We start from the raw sequence: 18,553 nt of genomic DNA on the forward strand, positions 1-18,553 counted from the left end.
AGGGCCTAGCTTAGTGCTGGGGATGTGGTAAGGGTTTCAAAAATACTTGAGTGATTGATTGACTGCCATAATGCATTTTTTTTTTGAATGGTGATATAGGAAAGACCTGCACTCCAGTTGGTCCCTTGGTACTTTAAAATTGATCTTGGAATGAAATGAATCATTAATAGAAGATGTGAGAGTTAGCAAAAGGAGATTTTCCTCAGTCAAAAGAACTAAACTTTGTTAAAAGAACTAACTTTTTTTCCCTTTAAACTCTATTAGGTAACTGAAATTCAGGACTGGAGTGCATCTAGTCCACACAGTGCAGCATATGTTCTATGGGACAATGGTGCTAAGAACCTTTACAGAGTTGGCTTTGAAGGCATGGTAAGCTGGAAAAAAATACTGATAATAAAAATATTGGGTCAGGGAAGGGAAGAGTAATAAAAATAGCCCTTAATGCATTCTTTTGTCTTCCTCCTTTTGTTATATCCTTCTGTCTGTTTGCATCCTATTAGGAAGTTCATTGTGAATTCAGCTATTTTGACTATACATATGCATTGAGATAGAAGTCTGTTCTGTGAAAAGTTAGTAAAGTGAAAGATGTTTAAACTTTCTCTAAGGCTTTAACATTTGATTGTAACATTTGACATTGATTGTAAATATGCTATTATTTTCCATAGGTATACATAGAAACTTTCCTAAGACTCATTACTTAAAGCATGATTCTTAATATTTCAGTCAGACCTGCCCAAAGTTTTTAGTACTTAGCATTCGACTTCTGTTCCTTGTATTACCTGCCCCCATCACACATGTACAAAAATATTTTTAGTAACACCTTTTGTGTTGCAAAATACTACAAAGTGCTTACCACAATACTTGGCATGTAAATGTCTGTTAGTCGAATGATTGAAAATAGTTGCCCATCCAATCGGAAGTAGACAAAGATATTGTTATAAATAAATGTGATGCTTAGTAAGAAATAATGAATTTGAAGAATTCAGGGAAATTTTGGAGGGCTCATGAACTGATTGCAGACTGAAGTGAGCAGAAGCAGGAAGACAGTTTACAAAATAACTACAATAATGTAAATAAAAATAGCTTGGAAAGACATCAGAGCTCCAATCTGCTTCCAGTCTGAGACCATGTTTTTGCACCCCAGCTGTTATCCAGTTAGCTTGCTCAATGCATATTCTCCTCGCTTTTCACTCTATCTTACTACTTTTTGCTCTGAATATTTTAATCAAATTAGTACTACCATTTCCTCTGCCCTATTATTCTACTTACCATCCCCTTTCCCTGTCTACCTCCCAGTAGTCTTGTTTCTGTCTATTAGAATAGAAGCTCTTTGAAGACCAGACCTGGCTCACTTTTGTATTTATATCCCTACTGGCTGGCACACACATACACTTCTGTATGTGTGTGTGTAGTGTTTAATAAATCCTTTCTATTATTTCACTTATTCATTCATGCTTGGGAACGTGCTTCCTTTTCACTTCAGCCCTTTACAGTCTTTAGCTTCCATGTACCACCTTCTATCTGAAGCATTTCCTGAGTGCTCTAGTTGCTAGTACTCTTTCCCTCCTTAAATTACTTCATAATTTCTTACCTGTTTGCTTGTGTATATCTTTCAGTAGAATGAAAGCTCTTTAAAAGTCCTTGAACATTCATTTTTGTTTTTGTATCTTCATCCTTACACATTAGAGGTGCTTAATAAATGCTAATTGAATTGATTTTATATTGGACCTCATTCAAGGCACACTTAAACTTCAGAAGGACCTCATGAAGGAAAGCAGTAAAATTCAGAACTATGAACACTAAACGCAGTAGTATTGTGGTATAGAGAGATTCTCTACAGAAACAAGTGTATTATATGTTAAAAGTGAAATTATTTTCAAACTAAAGGATTTTTTTCGTTGTTGTGTAGGCAAATATTGTACTGATCATCCAAAATTACTATACTGAGAAGGAAGTTGGATAACTGAGAAAGAAATTAAGGAAGCTGTGGAGTTATACATACCTTATTCCCCTATTCATTTTCCTTGGGATTGCTAAAGGAAGAAAAACTAGTTACCTTTGCATTTAGAAGGTGTAGTAGTCTGAGATAGCACCAAAGAAACCTACTATTGGCTAAGTTCTTATTGGCTATGGCAAGTGGGATGTAACACTGAGATCAGAAACTCTTTACCTGCTTAATAGGATAATATAAATCTGAGGCTCATCAGTACCCTGGGGTGGGGGTGGTGGGGGAAATTGTTTGTTTTCTCCCTAGAATTCAGTTAGACAACAATATTTTTTAAAATCTGTAATTTTTTAGATGAATATTTCTTACTAGTTTAAATGTTTTTTTAAATGTCCTTTCTTAAAAATGTTAAATTGGATGGGGCTTGAAGTGATTAAGTTATTAAAAGGTGAGAAATAACTAGGTAACATCAGAGATAGAAAGATTCAAACTAGGAGTTATGAAATGTAGGTTCTGGTGATTCTGTTATTTATTAGACGTATGGCCTCAGGCACATCATTTAATTTTGTTAAAAACAGGTTTCCTGTTTTTGAAAATAGGCATTTCTTTTTTTTATTATTTTATAAATTTCCATAAGATTTTGAGTTTCAAATTTTCTCCCCATCTTTCCTCTCCCCTTGCCCAGAGACAGCATGTAATTTGAAATAGAATCTACATATACCTTCATATTAAACCTGAAATAGGCATTTCTAGGTAATACCTGCCTTGTCTGCCTCACAGGGATTTTTTGAAGATGAAATGAGATAGTGTTTATGTGTGTGGGCGTGTGCATGTATGTGATAGTTGTGGGGGTTGTATAGATTTATAGAGTTAGATGTGGTTCAAAAACTAAACTTTAAATATTATGTAGCATCATTGTATACTTAGAGTAATTTTCCTTTTTTCTTTAAATTGGAAGATTTGTGGGATAAACTTACATGTGCATGTTTGTACTCATGTATAGGATGAATGTTCAGTAGAATGATCATTTATGATAGATATTTTTGGGAATGGTATTTTTTTATGCTGAGAGTGCTGACACTGCTACCTTATTTCCTTAATATCTTTTCCTTCTTAAGTGCTTCTTCCAGTCAATTCTTACCTGAAGGAAATGAAAATGGATTTTTGAAATATTGACTAATGTTATAGTTCATCTTTTAGGATGATCTATAATGAACTAAATCTGATGCTGACAGCTCAATTAAAATATATTAACATTACTGGCAGTACTTATTTAAAAAAAAGAAAGAAAATCTTGGAGACTTTTCAACAACCTATTTTAAAATTATTTAATTTGGACTTTTTTGGGACAATTCAACAGGTTTTTTTTTTTAAATTCTTGGTTTGGGGCTTTAGATGAAGCTGATAAAAGTAAACAAGATATTATTTCATGTATTCTTAAATGTATGCAGTAAGCAGATGATTATCTCTTTAGAGCTAAAAGAGGCTTTAGAGGTCATAGTATGCAGTTTTGAAAGCCTGTTAAAATATGAACACTGTAAATCCAGAGCTACTCTAGGATTCCTTTTAATGTGAATGTCGAGTTGCCCACATTTCTTTTAGTTTCAGACTTGTTGAAATCACTCTTTCATATATGCATTTGATTTCTTGTCTTTAGTCTGACTTGAAGTGTGTCCAGGATGCTAAAGGAGGCTCTTTCTACAGAGACCACTGCCCTGTACTAGGTAAGTTAGCAGACAACAGCAGCTTATTGAATAATTGGTTTGGTTTTGTAAGAAATTTGACTGAGTTCATTGTTTTCAGTTTTGCTGTCTTTTAAAATTGATTGGAAAAATTGCTGTTTCCTAAAATGCCTTGTTGGTCGTTTTTTTCTTGTTTTTAATTTTTTTCCCAAAGGGTTACATTTTTTCGTTTCTAAAGAACTCACATGCTTTTTGTTGGCTGAAATAATTTTCTGAAAAGCTTGTTTTTTTTTTTTTAACATTGTGTAAAATACTAATCTGACTGCTAATTTAGTTTAATAGAATTGGAGTGCTTGGACCCTTAAAATTGGAAGTAACATAATCAGTTGGAGGTGGAACTATATGCCGTCTTCATGTGGTAGAGAGCCAAATTAGTCCCTCTTATAGTATATGTTTTTTGAGCTCAGGGGCTATTTTTTAATGTTTATCTTTGTACATAGCACAGAACCTTGCACATAATTGGTTCTTAATAAATAATTGTTGGATTAGAAAAATTTATAAAATAGGTCTTATCACTTAAAATTCTACTATTATGAGAATTCCACTACATTCTTACAAAATTGCACTCTCTCTGCTCCTAAAGCAACAAAACAGCCAGAAGTAAGATACTTAACCACCATCTGTCATAGAGAAACTAATTTAGATTCATCCAAATTGTGCCCAGGAGCAAAATTTGCAGATCATGTTGCCATTTGCCTATAAATTTCTTTGCTTGAAATCAGTCTTGTAAAATCCTGTCCTCTATGATTTCACATTTTGCTAAAATCCTATGACTATTCTTAATGCTTTCCTCCCTTTGGCTCCCTAAATTTCTTTTCAAACCCTTTTGAAAATACTTATCTCCAAAAGGTATTTTTTCCAAAGAGAACTATTGAGATTGTGTTTTGCTGTCTACCTAGTTGAGATCTTTTCTAGACTCTTTGGTTGTCAAACTTGCTTGTGTGGTCTCTTTACCCCCTATATGGAGGAATAGAAAAAGGTAAACTGAAAGAGAAATACAAATTAGGCCCTTTTGGACTTCATAGACATAATAAGCATGTTAACTGACCCTCATGCAGTGCTTTAAGGTTTACAAAGCACTTTTTATATGTTATCTCTTTTTGTGCTCACAACACATGTAAGGTAACAATGCATGGATTTTTATCCCCATTTTATACAAGAAATTGAGGTTCAGAGATGTGAAATGACTTGTCCATGGTAATACAAAATTTCATTGTCAGTGTCAGTATTCAAAGTTGGGTCCTTCCTAGTTCTTAAGGCTAGTATTCTTTCCCATTAATTCTGCCTTACCACTAACAGCATGTGTATGATGCTTGCCTTTCTTCAGGTTATTTTTTTGATGCTGTGTACCTAGTTATGCTACTGAAAATTGTCCATGTAATTGGTATCTGAGATGTTTCATAATTTGGTCTCATAAGTGGTCTCATCAATAGTCTTATAAGAATGTGTCTCATATTTATTAGCAGCAGAGACCATATATGGAGAAATGGTCCTAATCCCTTACACTACAGTGATGATCAAAAAGTTACCCATACAGAAGAGTCAATATGTTAAATAGGCAAATAAATAATCATTGGCCTCATATGAATTCTATATCTTTTCCTAAAATTTGCTTCTTAGATGTTTTGTAGTGGCATTTCTTTACTTCTAGGTAAGCTGTTTGTAAATGATTTCTTAAAAAGCCTACTACATAAGGTTGATTTGAATAAAATCTGCTTGGAAATACAAGGTGTTATAAATTGAGTCATTTACAAATAACAGGAAAAAGATTGCTGTCAAGATTTTTGTAATTGGGAACGATATTAGATTTAATAGCTTGCTTAATGTTATGCCCCACAACAATTTTCATTATCTTTTTATGTAAGCCAATGTTTTGACAAATATCTTAGCTCATTAGGTCCTTACATTCAAGAATTTTAAGATTTGGTAACTGTACAATGATTACCTTGAATGGTGCTAATAGTACTATTACCATATATAAAAGACATCTTCCAAGATCCTAGGTCTGATAAAAGGAAAATCATTTACAGGTAAGGTAGTTAAATAGAGTCAGTGGTCCTGAATACTTTAGGTAAGACAATTTTAATTTAAGTTGATATAAGCAATAAGAATCCTTGAAAGTATTTTAATGTTGATTTTCTAGGAACACATCTCTTCTGTAAATTAGAGTATATTTCTCATTTTATTGGCAGGATGGTGGAATGAATAGGGCATTAGACTTGGAGGCAGAAAGACCTGAATTCACATCTTGAGTCATGAGTTACTTACTTGCTTATTATCCTAATTATTAGCAATTTTATTGTCGTTATTAACAATTTTTTGCCTCAGTTTCTTCAACTTTAAGGTAAGGCTAGACTCAGAGGCCTCTGAGATCCCTAGCAATGAGCTTTAAATCTGTGGTCTTGTGATCTAATTTTTTTCAAAAAAGGGGAGACCTTTAAAAATCACTTATCTAAAGCAAAATAGCTGTTTTTTTTAGAAAGATGAGAAACATTAGTGGTCATACTTGGGAATCAGAATGTGAATCCAAAATAGCTAGGGTTATTTTTTATTGGCATAGCTTAAATATTTAAATATTTACTTAAAAAATGACAACCAAACAAAATACATAAGACTAAAATAATGTGTCCCTTTAGTAAAACTTCCTCTCACCCATAGTCTACAGTAGAAAAATTGTACTTTTCCTTGGCAGCTTAGACTATTTTCTAGCACTTTGGGATGTAGATGTTTAGGAATGAATAGATTTTATTAATCTAAGGAAGGAAAAAATACAAGCAAGAGTGTTAATTCAAAAGTTCTACAACAAATGAGTAGCCTTTGTTGTAATTTTTAAAATTTTAATGGTGAAGTATATCTTCATGCTAGGAGGAATTTATGTATATAGTAACTAGCAACTTACGAAAAACTTGTTTTAGATTTCTCAGGGTTATATTGGTTTTGAGGGAAGTATGAGATGATGGGGACAAACATGGAGTCTGGAATCAGAAATGCTGATTAATATCCCATGGCTAAGGACTTGGAACTTGTGTGACTTTGTCTCTGGGCCTCAGTTTACTTTCTATAAAATGGGGCAACTGTATTGGACCGACTCTAAAGTCCTTCTTAGCTTTAATTCCGTGGTCTTAAGTCCTGGCTTAGACTTAACAGATATATATTTGACTAAGTCACCTCACCCTGAACCTCACTGTTCTCATTTGTAAAATTACTTATGTTGTGAGACACTTTGTAAACCTTAAAGCACTCTGTAAATGTGTTGATGGTGAAATTTAAAATGTTAAGTTTACATCCAATTTACCTTTTTGCCAATTTACAAATATACCATCTACCTTTCCAGTTTTATCGTGTTACTTTGTTTTCCTCATTCTTTACCTTCTCCAAACTAGACCTTTTGCTGACCCTCTATCTCCTGTCTCCACACCTTTGTATTGCACTAGATGTCCTCCATTCCTGGAATACCCTCCCACTATTTTGTTTCCTTTAGAACTCTGCTCGAGTGACACTTTGATGTGAGGCCTTTCCTGATCCCTCCCCCCAGCACCCTCTTCCCTCCAAAGTTTACTTTGCATTTGTTTTGTTTATACTTTATGATATACGTGTACTCTCTTAGACTGTAAACTTTGTAGAGTAAATCTAATTTTTTTATTTCTGTCTTTTTACCCATGGTTCCCAGCAGTGATGGACACGAAGTACACACTTAATGCTTGTTGATTGATTGCTTCACGCCAAGAATTATTACTGCTTATTGCTTTTATTGTTGTCTTCATTCTCTAATTCAGGCCTGCGCAACCTTCAGCTTTAAGTCTGCTGAAAGATTTTGGGTGGCCCTTGAAAAATGTTGAGGAAAACATCCTTTGTATGTAGAGGTGTGCTGCAAGTAGCCTGAAGGGTGCAAGTGGCCCATGGGGTGTAAGCAATCCTCAGGTCGCAGGTTGTATAGACTTGTTCTAACTGAATTCACAGTTGTAGGAAGGAAAGAGAGGCCCGCCTCAGTCTTTTTCAGCATCTTCCTTCTTCTTTTAGAGGTTTAGTGGGTTAAGCTGTACTAAAAGGGAAGGTTGTTTATCAGCAAGATTTTGAAAGTGGAGTTTCTTGATTCTGTTTTTAGTAGTGCCTTGTGATTGTTGGATGGCAAGTTATGTTTTCAGCTGACTGTTAGTGCTTTAAGGTTCTCAAATCTTTCTTTGTATAGTATATTATTTTACCCTTAAAGCAGTCCTATGAGGTGGATATGTTGTTATTCCAACTTTACAGTTGAGGAAACTGGAAACTTAAGGTTGGGAGAATTAAGTGACCTGCTCATGGTCACACCTGTAGTAAGGTCAGAAACTCCAGGTCCTCCTGACTACATAGTAAACACTCTTTCCACTATACCATGATGGACAAAATGGGGAAGATAATATTTGATTCTAGGATAGAATACAGAGTTATTGTTAAGAATATAATAAAAATGTACATAGTAGACATTTAATACTACATTAGTATTTTATGGTAACTTCATTGATCATTTTTTTTAATAATGCAATATTTTATTTTATTAGATTTGATCCCAAATTATAAATTAATACTGGTAGCAGATGTAATATCTAATTGAGTTTTTAGTATCTGTGACAAATTCCAAATACTTGACTGCCTTCTCCTAACCACATGGTCTCCTAATAGAGATTAGGTTCAGACTTTGGATCTGTCATCACCATTGCTTGGTGAATTAAGGCAAGATATTTAACATCTCTCTGACTCTGTTTCATCTTGTGTCAGATGCTTAGCCAACCTCACTTCCTTTTTTGAGCCTATTATTAGATAGCATAGATAATGAATAATCTTATAAAACACATAGGGACATTAAACACCCTCTAGTCCAACTCTCTTATCTTCAGACAAGGAAATTGGAGCCCATATAGGCTAAATTACATATCAGGGTCATATGCTTTCAAAACTGGGTATAGAATTTATTTTAAGAACTTAGAAGCAAAGGGCACATGTCAGATATTAACACCAGTTATTATATGCTGAGGAAATAAAAAAAATCTCAGTATTAGAATAAGTGAAATAGAATAATTGAGGTAAATATTTTAGGAAAAAAATCTTTTCAAATCTAAACACCATTTTCTATTATGCAGTCTAAAGGCAGTGATTATGCATTTTTTTATTCACTGTATCTGTGATGGAATGGGACACAGAACCTCCTTTTATCTCTGATTTGTAATCTTGTATACTAGGATAGTAGCAGTGAAGAACTAAGTTCTGGGATTTTTTCCCTTTCAGTTACCATAGTTGTAGTTGCCTACCTTTCTCTCCCCTTTTCTGGCTTCTTTTGAAATGTCAGAACTATCGTCTTGTCTATAAGCTCTAGCACATGGAAATTATTTACTAAATTTTACTGAAGTGTGAGGAAATTTCATCTTCCACATTTGTCAGGGTTATGGGTTACACTTTAGTTCTACCGAGGTCACTGAATCCTACAGCTGCTTCCATAGTAGGTCAAAGATTTCCAGTGATAGTCTCCTCTTCTAGGTGTTTCATATTGTCATTCCCCTTTAATCTATGAGCTCTTTCTTTAGACTCAGACATTTAGAATTATAGTTGCTCTAATAAAGAAATCTGCCTTGTTGATGCCTTCTAGTACTGGGTCAAGCCACTACTTTTAGACTCACCCCTGATCTTTGTATCTCCTCTTCCCAGACTATGATTCAGGCCTTTTAAAGGATCTCTGGATTTCCACTTTCACCTTCACCTTGGAGAACTTGCTGCATTGCAGGAGTACTGTTAGAGATGATGGGGGAGATGCAGTCATAAAATAAATGACTGTCTATGTCTTCATTGAGCTTAAAATCTCTGAGAGGAGTTTGACATAAGTATAAATACTTGTCGTAGAAGATGTAGAATTACATAAGACATTGGTAACCAAAGTGCTTTTTGAAGTCAGAGGTGGAAAGGATTGTGACTAAGGCAAAGAGTCTAGTGGGAGCAGGACAAGGTATCAAGGAAGGCTTCACTGAGGTAGTAGCATTTGAATTGGGCTTTAAAATAAAGTGAAATTTGGAGGAGAGGGAGTCTTAGCAAAAGCACAGATGAGCATTTACAGGGGACATCAAATAGTCCATAGCAAATGTGAAAGAAAACAAAAGCTTAAAGATAGGATGTTGTCACATTGTTGAGGATCTTCAAAGGCAAGCTAAAGCATTTGAACCTTATTAAGCAGTAGGCCTTTTAAAGCCTTTATCAGGAAAGAGTGATATTAGCAGATCTCTGTGTCAGATCTGTATGCTCCAGACATAATGCTAAGTACTGGTGATATAAGTATAAAAAAGAAAGTGCTGGCCTTCAGGGAACTTCCAGTCTAATGGAAGAATACAACACAACAATGAGAAGCTGGGACAAAAGGAGGGGAACATGGGGACGTGATTTAGACAGTGGAGTTGAGTTGAGTCCAGGGATGGTGGGAAAATTGGTTTTACAATTTTATCAAGATGGATTTGAGGGGAGGGGAAGGCATAGAAGAGCGGATTCCTATTTTGGGACATTATTGAAATTGTCATAGTGTTTGGTAATGGGATCCTGTACTAAGGTGGTGCTGGTGGGAATAGAGAGAAGGGGACAGAGCGATAGAAAGAGAACGAGATGTAGAATTGAATAGACTAACACATTTTTCCTTTCAGTCTGGAGCATCTAATCTAACTTCCTCATTGTATAGATGAACCTGAAGTTCCCAGAAGTGAGGATGTTAACTTGTACAAAGCTTCACATCTTAGAAGGAGTTAGGCAGAGGAAAAAGTGAAAAAGCCTATGCCAAATTTTTTGAATGTGGCAGGTCAGTTGTGGTGTCAGACATACAAACAGGAAAGTCAGGAGTGGAACAGGTTTTGGGAGAAATGAAAGTTTAATCTGAGGTGCTAATGGGAAAGGAAATCAAAGTGGAAATGATCAATAAGCAGTTGGAGATAGGAGAGCTTGGGAGAAAGTTCCAGATTGGTTGTAAAGATTTAGAAGCTATCTGTATGAAGATGATGACCTGAGTAATGGTAGTGAAATAAGTTTGTCAATAGAGAAAGATTGTAGGGGACATTTTGGATATAGTCTTTTCTTCCTATTTTCCCATCTTAGAGCATTATGCCCTTCATTTCCATCCACTGCCTAGAACAGTGTGTATTACACATAGAAAAGTACTTAATAAATGCTTGTTGACTTTACAGTTTATCATTGATTCGCATTTTCTGTTAGTATATCAAAGACAATTCATAGGTGTATGTTGACAGACATGGCCAATGATTTGGTTTATTTTGCTTAGTTGTAAGTTGTTGTATGGGACAATTTTAGGAAATGACAGTGATGTGCAATAAAGAAAAAAAATCAATAAAGTACTTGCTTAAGACAGCAACAGTAACAACAGAAAACTGAGTAACTTTGGCTTAATCAGCATTCTACCCTTTTGTGTGTCCCTCATGCTTTTCCCAGTCAGAACCTTCCTATTCCCTTATGGTACAGTAAATCTTTCTATTTGTGGTATTTATGTTGCCTAGGGTTATGATTAAACACTAAACAATTAGGCTAGAACATCTCTTCTGTAGTGGCCCCAGTGGAGGGAGTATATGCAAGCAATGAAGATGCTTTCCTTATGTTTTTCTTTCCTCTATAGGCTCTTTCTGCCCTTAGGCCCTAGGCTTCTGTCTTTTTTGCCCTTTGGAGGATTTCAGGATACAAACACTGTCCCTTGTAGAAAAGTAGCCAACAACTAGGAGCACTTCATTGGGAAGCTTGTTTGGGAAGAGATATAAATCAACATATAGTACCATAAATTAAAGTCTTCATTAAAAGCTTGCATGTTAAAGGAATTCTTTTGACTTGTAGATCATAATAGAACTTTCAAAATAAGATCCTAGATTTCTGTTTCTGTACTGATATTTTCTTTTCCATTTCATAGGTAATTTAGTTCATAGTATTTGATTAAAAATTTTTTTTATCTTATTGTCTCCCTAATGTGATGAATTGGTGGGTGGTGGAGCTATATGTTACAGTGATGTGTCTTTTGTTTTGGGGTGTGGGTTTTGGTTTTTTTACTTATAAAACAAAAGGGTTAGAATAGATCTCTCCTTCTAGTCGTAACTTCTTTTAAGACTGTGGTAGAAATCTATTATAATTTAGGAATAGTATTATTGTGAAACAACATTGGTTTCATCCTGAGGATATCCTGATGTGGCAATATACCTGATTATTTTGATACAATTTTTTTCTTGTGGCTTTGTTTTTCCTTACTAGACGTTGTGTAATGTAGGTATCTTTCCTATAAATGAAATGAGTGGGTCCCCTCATGTGCAGAATAGGAATGTTGTGTGGTTCAGCTGGAGGCAGAATAGAGATCTCTAATCCTTTCTTCTTCCACCAAGGGAGAATTTAATTCCTGTTAGGAGGAGAAGCAGGAGGTTGGAACCAACTGCTCTCTTTAGGGACATACCAAACTAGAATTATATGTTTGTTCTCTTAAATATTATTCGTTTAGAGGATATTTTCAAACTCAAGCTAAACTTCTAAGAGCTCTTTCTTAATAAGACTGAAAGGAGGACCAAAGCTTTATATCCAAGGGTTGACCCCTTTCCCACCAAACACTAGTTCTACAGTGAACACATATAACAGATAGCAAAGAAATCCATTTATCCAAATTGATAGCAAAACAGAAACCAGAGAAAAGTATACATAAAATATATAACAGGCAATACAGAGTGAAGGAGCGCTCTCATTGGGAACAAGGTAACTCAGCTTAGCTAAGGTAGAATACTAGATTTCACCCAAGGGGAAATCACCCCAAGGTTCTGTTGTAGCAAGTCACAGTTGCTTGATTCAGGATCTTATTTTTCAGCAGCCTGAAGTGGGGTTGGCATCTTCTGTCTTCTCTCTTGAAAGCTGGAAGCCAGAAATGCCTGAACTGATGTGAAGAGATTCTTAAAGAAAATCTGAAGGAAGCAGAGCTTTCCTCTTTCCTGTTCTAACTTTGCTTGTCTTTCACACAGTTATGGGCATTGCTTGACCTCCACTAGTGAGGCAAGAGTCCTTTACCTGTGGACTTTGGGACTCAGATTGTGTAAATGTTAATGGTCAATCAGTGTCACAAATGTCAGTGTTTTAAACCCCGAATTAGGCCATATTCTTAACCAGGTTTTTTGATAGTTGCTTATGTGGTATACTTATCTTAATAGTTACTATATTTTAGGGGTGTGCCTTTTTTCTTGGTGTTCTTGTCTCTAATCTGTTCTTCACAGTGCCAAATTATTGTTCCTAAAACACCGCTGTGATACTTCTTTGGTTTCCTATGATATTGAAAAAATACCAAGTCACTTATTGAAGGCCCTTCATAATTTGGCACTCACCTTTCACGTTACTTATTTCATGTTTACTTCTGTATATGCTTCTTCATTCCAGTCAGAGTATTCAGTTAGCTTTTGCTAACATTTAGTCTCATCTATGTACTCCTGAACAGGTTGAGCCCTGTGTTCTCAAAGCACTCAGTCCTTACCTCTTGCAAACCCTAGATTCCTTCAAAATGCAGGTCAGATACCGTCTCCTTTAGAGGACCTTTCCTAGTCCTCCCAGTTGTAAATGCTCTCTGTCTTTAAATTACCTTGTATGACTTTGTATTTATCTGGATACATATTCACTGTGTCTCCAGAGTAAAACATAAGCTTGTTAAGGGTTGGGACTGTTTTTGTTTATGTCTTTGTATCCCTGGTGTCTGGAGTAGCTCCTTACAGATAATGGGCACTTAATATATTTGAATTGAACTGAGTTGAACTCATTTGTATCTTGTTACTTTTAGTAAAGGTGCAATAGAAATTATGTTTTAGGTTCTTTAGGGATACCCTTTTCAAAAATCTGAATTTACCAAGTAGACAATTGTGAAAAAAATTCACCACAAGACTTATTTAAAAAGTTAGCAAGAGCTTATCTGAAATATGTAGTAAAACATTGTAAAACATGGACTTACATCTTTACAGGAACATTTTTATTTTTGTTTTAAAATTTGGGTACATTGTTTCTTGGGAAAGAAAAGCAAAAAAAAAAATACAGCTAATCAGTGGAACAGATTCCATTAAGTTACTTCCAATTAATTATATTTTGACTTATTGCTCTATAGCTCTCTGCGCACTTCATTTTGCCAATATAGAGTACCTTGTGTAATGTGTAAATTTAGGTAGTGAATTGTTTTTTTTCTCTCTCTAGTATAAAAAGTTTTAGTAAATCACAAAAAGCAAAAACATGATTTATTTGACTTTTTTTGAAAAACAGGAAAATAAGTGTTTGATTCAAGTGTCTTGTAACTTAGCCTGAACTGATTTTGAGTCTGCGCTTTTTAAAATACAAAAGACCGTACAGTGAAGATAATAGCTAGAGTAGTTACTCTTCAGACCTGGTAACTTTGCTTGTTATAATTCAGTGGACATTCCTATGACTGCTCCCTTTTTTCCCCCCAATTACAGGTGAGCAGAATGGTAACCGGAATCCTGGTGGACTACAAATTGGTGACCTAGTAAACATAGATCTTGATCTAGAAATTGTACAGTCTTTGCAACATGGGCATGGAGGATGGACTGATGGCATGTTTGAGACTTTAACTACAACTGGAACAGTTTGTGGCATTGATGAAGATCATGACATTGTAGTACAATATCCGAGTGGCAATAGGTTGGTGATACTCAATTTTAGATAGTAACACACTTAGGATGTATATATAAAAGTTAGAAAATAAAATAGATATGACTAAAAAGCTTTTTGATGTAGAGACCAAGTAAAATTTTAACTTAATACAGAAAAACTGAAAGTATTCCACTTTAGGGGACAGAAATAAACCCAAAAGGCAAGTCTATCTCTAACTGTGGCCTTGGGCAGGCTTCTTAACTTTTATGTACCCTAGGCAAGCTGTCTAATACTTTACATTGCAAAGATGGTACTGACCTACATTAGTAGAGGAAGTTTCCTTATACTAATGAAACTACAGGTCTAGTTCCTCTTTCTATCCCTAAAGAACAAAAAAGATTTTATCAGACTGACCAGGAATAAATGAAACAGAGAAAGTGCTAGAAATTGTAATCTATCATTCTGAATAAGTGATGTTGTCCTTTTTTGTTTACATTGGATATTATTAGAAAGCTAATAGGAATGTGATATTCAAGAATTAGAAAATAATTGTTTTGCTTGGCTTTGGTCAGGTCCTAAGAGTTGAATATCTGAATTTGGCAGTCACATTTTGAGCAGTGTAATGACCATAAGAAGATGTAGAAAGGAGAGTATTGAGAGAGATTAAATAGGCCTTGTAAAGAAATTGTGAAGTAAACTCAAGTTGTCTAAACATGATAATAATAATAAAATCAATTCCATTGCTTTTTATTCATTAAAAAAGCAGTTATCTTATCTACCTGTGCAATAGTTTGAAGAACATTAACAATAAAGAGTAATAGCGAGACAGTGACTTGTCCCAGGACTATTTCTTTCTGAACTCCATGGGAAAAGATAGAGATGAATAATAATTTTAGTAATACAAAGGGACACTTTAAAAGTGCTTTAAGGTTTGAGAAATACTCTATATACATTGTCTCATTTGATCCTCGTAACAGCCCTATGAGGTAAGTGCTAAGATATTATCCCTATTTTGTAGGTGAGTAAATGGAAGCTAAAAGGTTTAATGACATACCTAGAATAACATAGCCAGTATTTATGGGTGTTGGGGACAGGGAAGAGTCATTTTTTGAGCTTCGGTCTTATTGACTCTAAGGCCAATACACTATTGATTATGCTATGGATTATCATTATATTAAGCGTTATTCAAGTAAGATACTAGCCAGTGTCCCTCTTTTTCCTTATGCAGACAAAGGAATCTAGTTAAATGATTTAATTGGTTATAGGGAACAGGAATTTACTCTTGTGGAATTTACATTTCTGAAGATCTTTTTAAAATAAAATTGGTAGGTACAATATTGCTTAAATTTTCTATCATGTTATATACATCTTTTAGTTTAATGCAAAAACTGCCCAGAAGTGTATACTTGTTAGCAGTACTGTCATAATTTTTTAGTGTGGAAACAAGGCTAACGGACTCGCTCAGTAATTGACAAAGCTTCAAGTCAAACCTGTGTCTTGTGCCTATAGATTGAGTGTTCTTACATTCTGTTGTGCTGCCTCCTTTACATGGCTCTGGCATAGTTTGCCTCAAGCAGAGACTCTAGCATAGAATGAGGCTGGAGTTGTTTTTTGGTTCTGATTTTTCTTAATTATTAGAATTATGTAAATACTTTGAGAAGAGACTCCACCCGCCCTTTGGAGGCATGCATTAGGTACGTTGTAGTAAAACTATTTTACAATAAAATACTGGTCTGACAGTAAGACAGGAAGAGTTTAGGGGGTCAATATGCTTTGTGTGCAAGCCACAAATTATGTTGTGGTGAGTTTAAAAACCACATGTACATTATTTTTCACTTTATAATTTTAGATTTTTTTTTTTTGCCTTATCCATGCTTGTTTTTCTCTTCCAAAATATGGATAATGAAGAATTGTTATACAGTATGATACAAATTTTCTCAATGAGATTGTTAAAGATATTCTAAAAGATTCATTTTTTTCCTTTTAAGCTTACATAAAAGCTTGTCACCATAAAATTGAGTTATAGCTTTTTCATTTTCCAAACTGCTGGTTGTTCATCTATATGCTGTTAAGGCACCATTACTTTTCCAGATCACATAAGTATGTTTGATTTTATTTTTCTGACAGAATTTTCGGTAACCTGTTACATTACTTTATGAATTTGCGGATGTACACTTTAGTTTGAGCTCACTTTAAAATAATGGTCCTGATCCTTGCAAATCTATAGATGAGGAAATATAATAAATTATGTATATGTGTAAATATGTACCCTATATAATTATGTATAAATTGATCATAATGAATCATATGCTTACAAATTGATTATAAGATGATTTTAAAAGATTATGACAATTTAGTTCTTTAATAGTTTGCAAATATTTTGAAGATTGACTTTAAGTTGCTGACATTAAAAATATTTTCCTTCTTAGCGAACTCATTGTTTAACAAAATAGTTCAATGTAAGAATTTTTTTAAACAATTAAATATAGTATGTCACTTATTTTTGTTTTACAGATGGACCTTCAATCCAGCTGTTCTCACTAAAGCTAATGTTGTCCGAAGTGGGGATGCTGCACAGGGTGCAGAAGGGGGTACTTCACAATTTCAAGTGGGTGACCTTGTTCAGGTTTGTTACGATCTAGAAAGAATTAAGCTTCTACAAAGAGGTCATGGTGAATGGGCAGAAGCTATGCTTCCTGTAAGTATATAAAAATGGGACATTTAATTAGGTGAACTTGGTTGTTTACATTTTATTTAGATTTGTAAGCATATAAATTCTCAAAAACCACAACAGTGTAAAACTTTCCAGAGTTGGGTGAGCTATTTATTTATTGAAAGCTTAATTTTTCAATTAAGAATTAATGAAGGGGGGAGGGCAAGAAAAATAGAAAAATTAAATTTCTTTCCCGGAAACATTTCTTCCATTACTTCACTTTCTAACAATAATAATAGCTCCAATTCCCATTTTACATAAAAGCAAACTGAAGTTTTGAGAGGTTAAGTGATTTGGCTGTGTTTTTACAAGTACTGTAAGTATGAAGCAGGATTCAGACTTAGAATTCATAGACTACGGATTCTACTCCCCTCCAGAGATGATAAATAGAAAAGACAGAATTTCCTGTAGCCTGAGTTAGGCACTGAGTAAGAGTGTTGTTACTTTGCATTTCACATATAATTAATTTTATTTTTGAAAGGTTGTGTTTTGGGATCCCTTTTGTTACTATTTACAGTGAAAATTGTTGTCCTCTAAATTTTCACTCAAGAGAAGAGGTATTGTGAAGAATTAGAATCCTGATGTAGGCCCTGCTTTGTGACCCTTGAACAATTGCTTAGCCTCACTGGACTTCAGTTTTCCCCCTAAAATGAGGATAACTGCTTGCACTACCTGCCTAACAGGAGTGCTGGGAGGAAAGAATTTGATGAACCTTAAGAGTTATTAAAGTAATACTTCTTTTGAGGCTGCAAAACTTAAATATTTTCCATTACTCATAAGCATAATTTATCAAGGTTCCAAAGCTTCATATTTGATTAAAAAGATCAACTGTATGCTAAAACTTCATAAGTTCTAGCTTAAAGATGAGTTTTGCTATGGGGCAAAACTGTTTCGTACACTGGTATTTTATTGATTTGATACAGTAGTTAATCTCTCTAGATGTATTCTTCACTGTTGTGGTGATTTCTGAGGTGAAGAAACACTGACACTTGATATGATGTTTCAGGACCTTTCCCCTCAGGAGAAGGTTTGCAATGATTGTGATGTAGTGCTTTTAGTAGTTATCTTATATGTGTTTTTATTTTATTAGGAGGTTTCTGCTGCTTCTTCAGTGTATTTTCACTTTAGAGCTTTATTTGAAGATACAATTTTGTGTTAATTACTTAACATTAATTTCTGTTAGTGATAATTTAGCTTTAACACTTGAGTTATATGATGTCCTTGAAGAAAGATCTTATTTGTATAACCTGAATGTTGTTTATTGTGGGGGTTTTTGTTTTTGTTCTGTTTTTTCTAATTGCCCTAATATAAAAGGTAAGGAGGAGAAGGGGTGTAGTGCTCTTAGTTTTTTTTTTTTTAAGTTCAGTATGTGATAAAGGGGAATTTTTATGAAAACGGTAGATTGAATGTAAATTAATAAGTTGATTTTGTCAAATTTTTGTTTCCATTCTCTATGAAACTATTCAGTAATAATTCTGATTTTATTTTACTGAGTTATTTTAATAAAACTACTAATTTCATATATTAGTA

General features: G+C 34.3%; 1 protein-coding gene across 1 annotated transcript in view; it reads left to right on the forward strand.

Annotated features, from left to right (window-relative positions):
* Positions 1-18,553, forward strand: part of MIB1 (MIB E3 ubiquitin protein ligase 1) — a 139,902-nt gene that overhangs the window by 37,253 nt on the left and 84,096 nt on the right. The window contains exons 4-7 of the mRNA XM_072604373.1: positions 265-369; positions 3,603-3,669; positions 14,154-14,358; positions 16,825-17,008. Of these exons, the coding sequence (XP_072460474.1) occupies positions 265-369; positions 3,603-3,669; positions 14,154-14,358; positions 16,825-17,008 (561 nt within the window). The remainder of the gene's footprint in view (positions 1-264; positions 370-3,602; positions 3,670-14,153; positions 14,359-16,824; positions 17,009-18,553) is intronic.

The sequence above is a fragment of the Notamacropus eugenii genome, chromosome 4 (genome assembly GCF_028372415.1).
Source record: "Notamacropus eugenii isolate mMacEug1 chromosome 4, mMacEug1.pri_v2, whole genome shotgun sequence".
In the NCBI taxonomy this organism is placed as follows: domain Eukaryota; kingdom Metazoa; phylum Chordata; class Mammalia; order Diprotodontia; family Macropodidae; genus Notamacropus; species Notamacropus eugenii.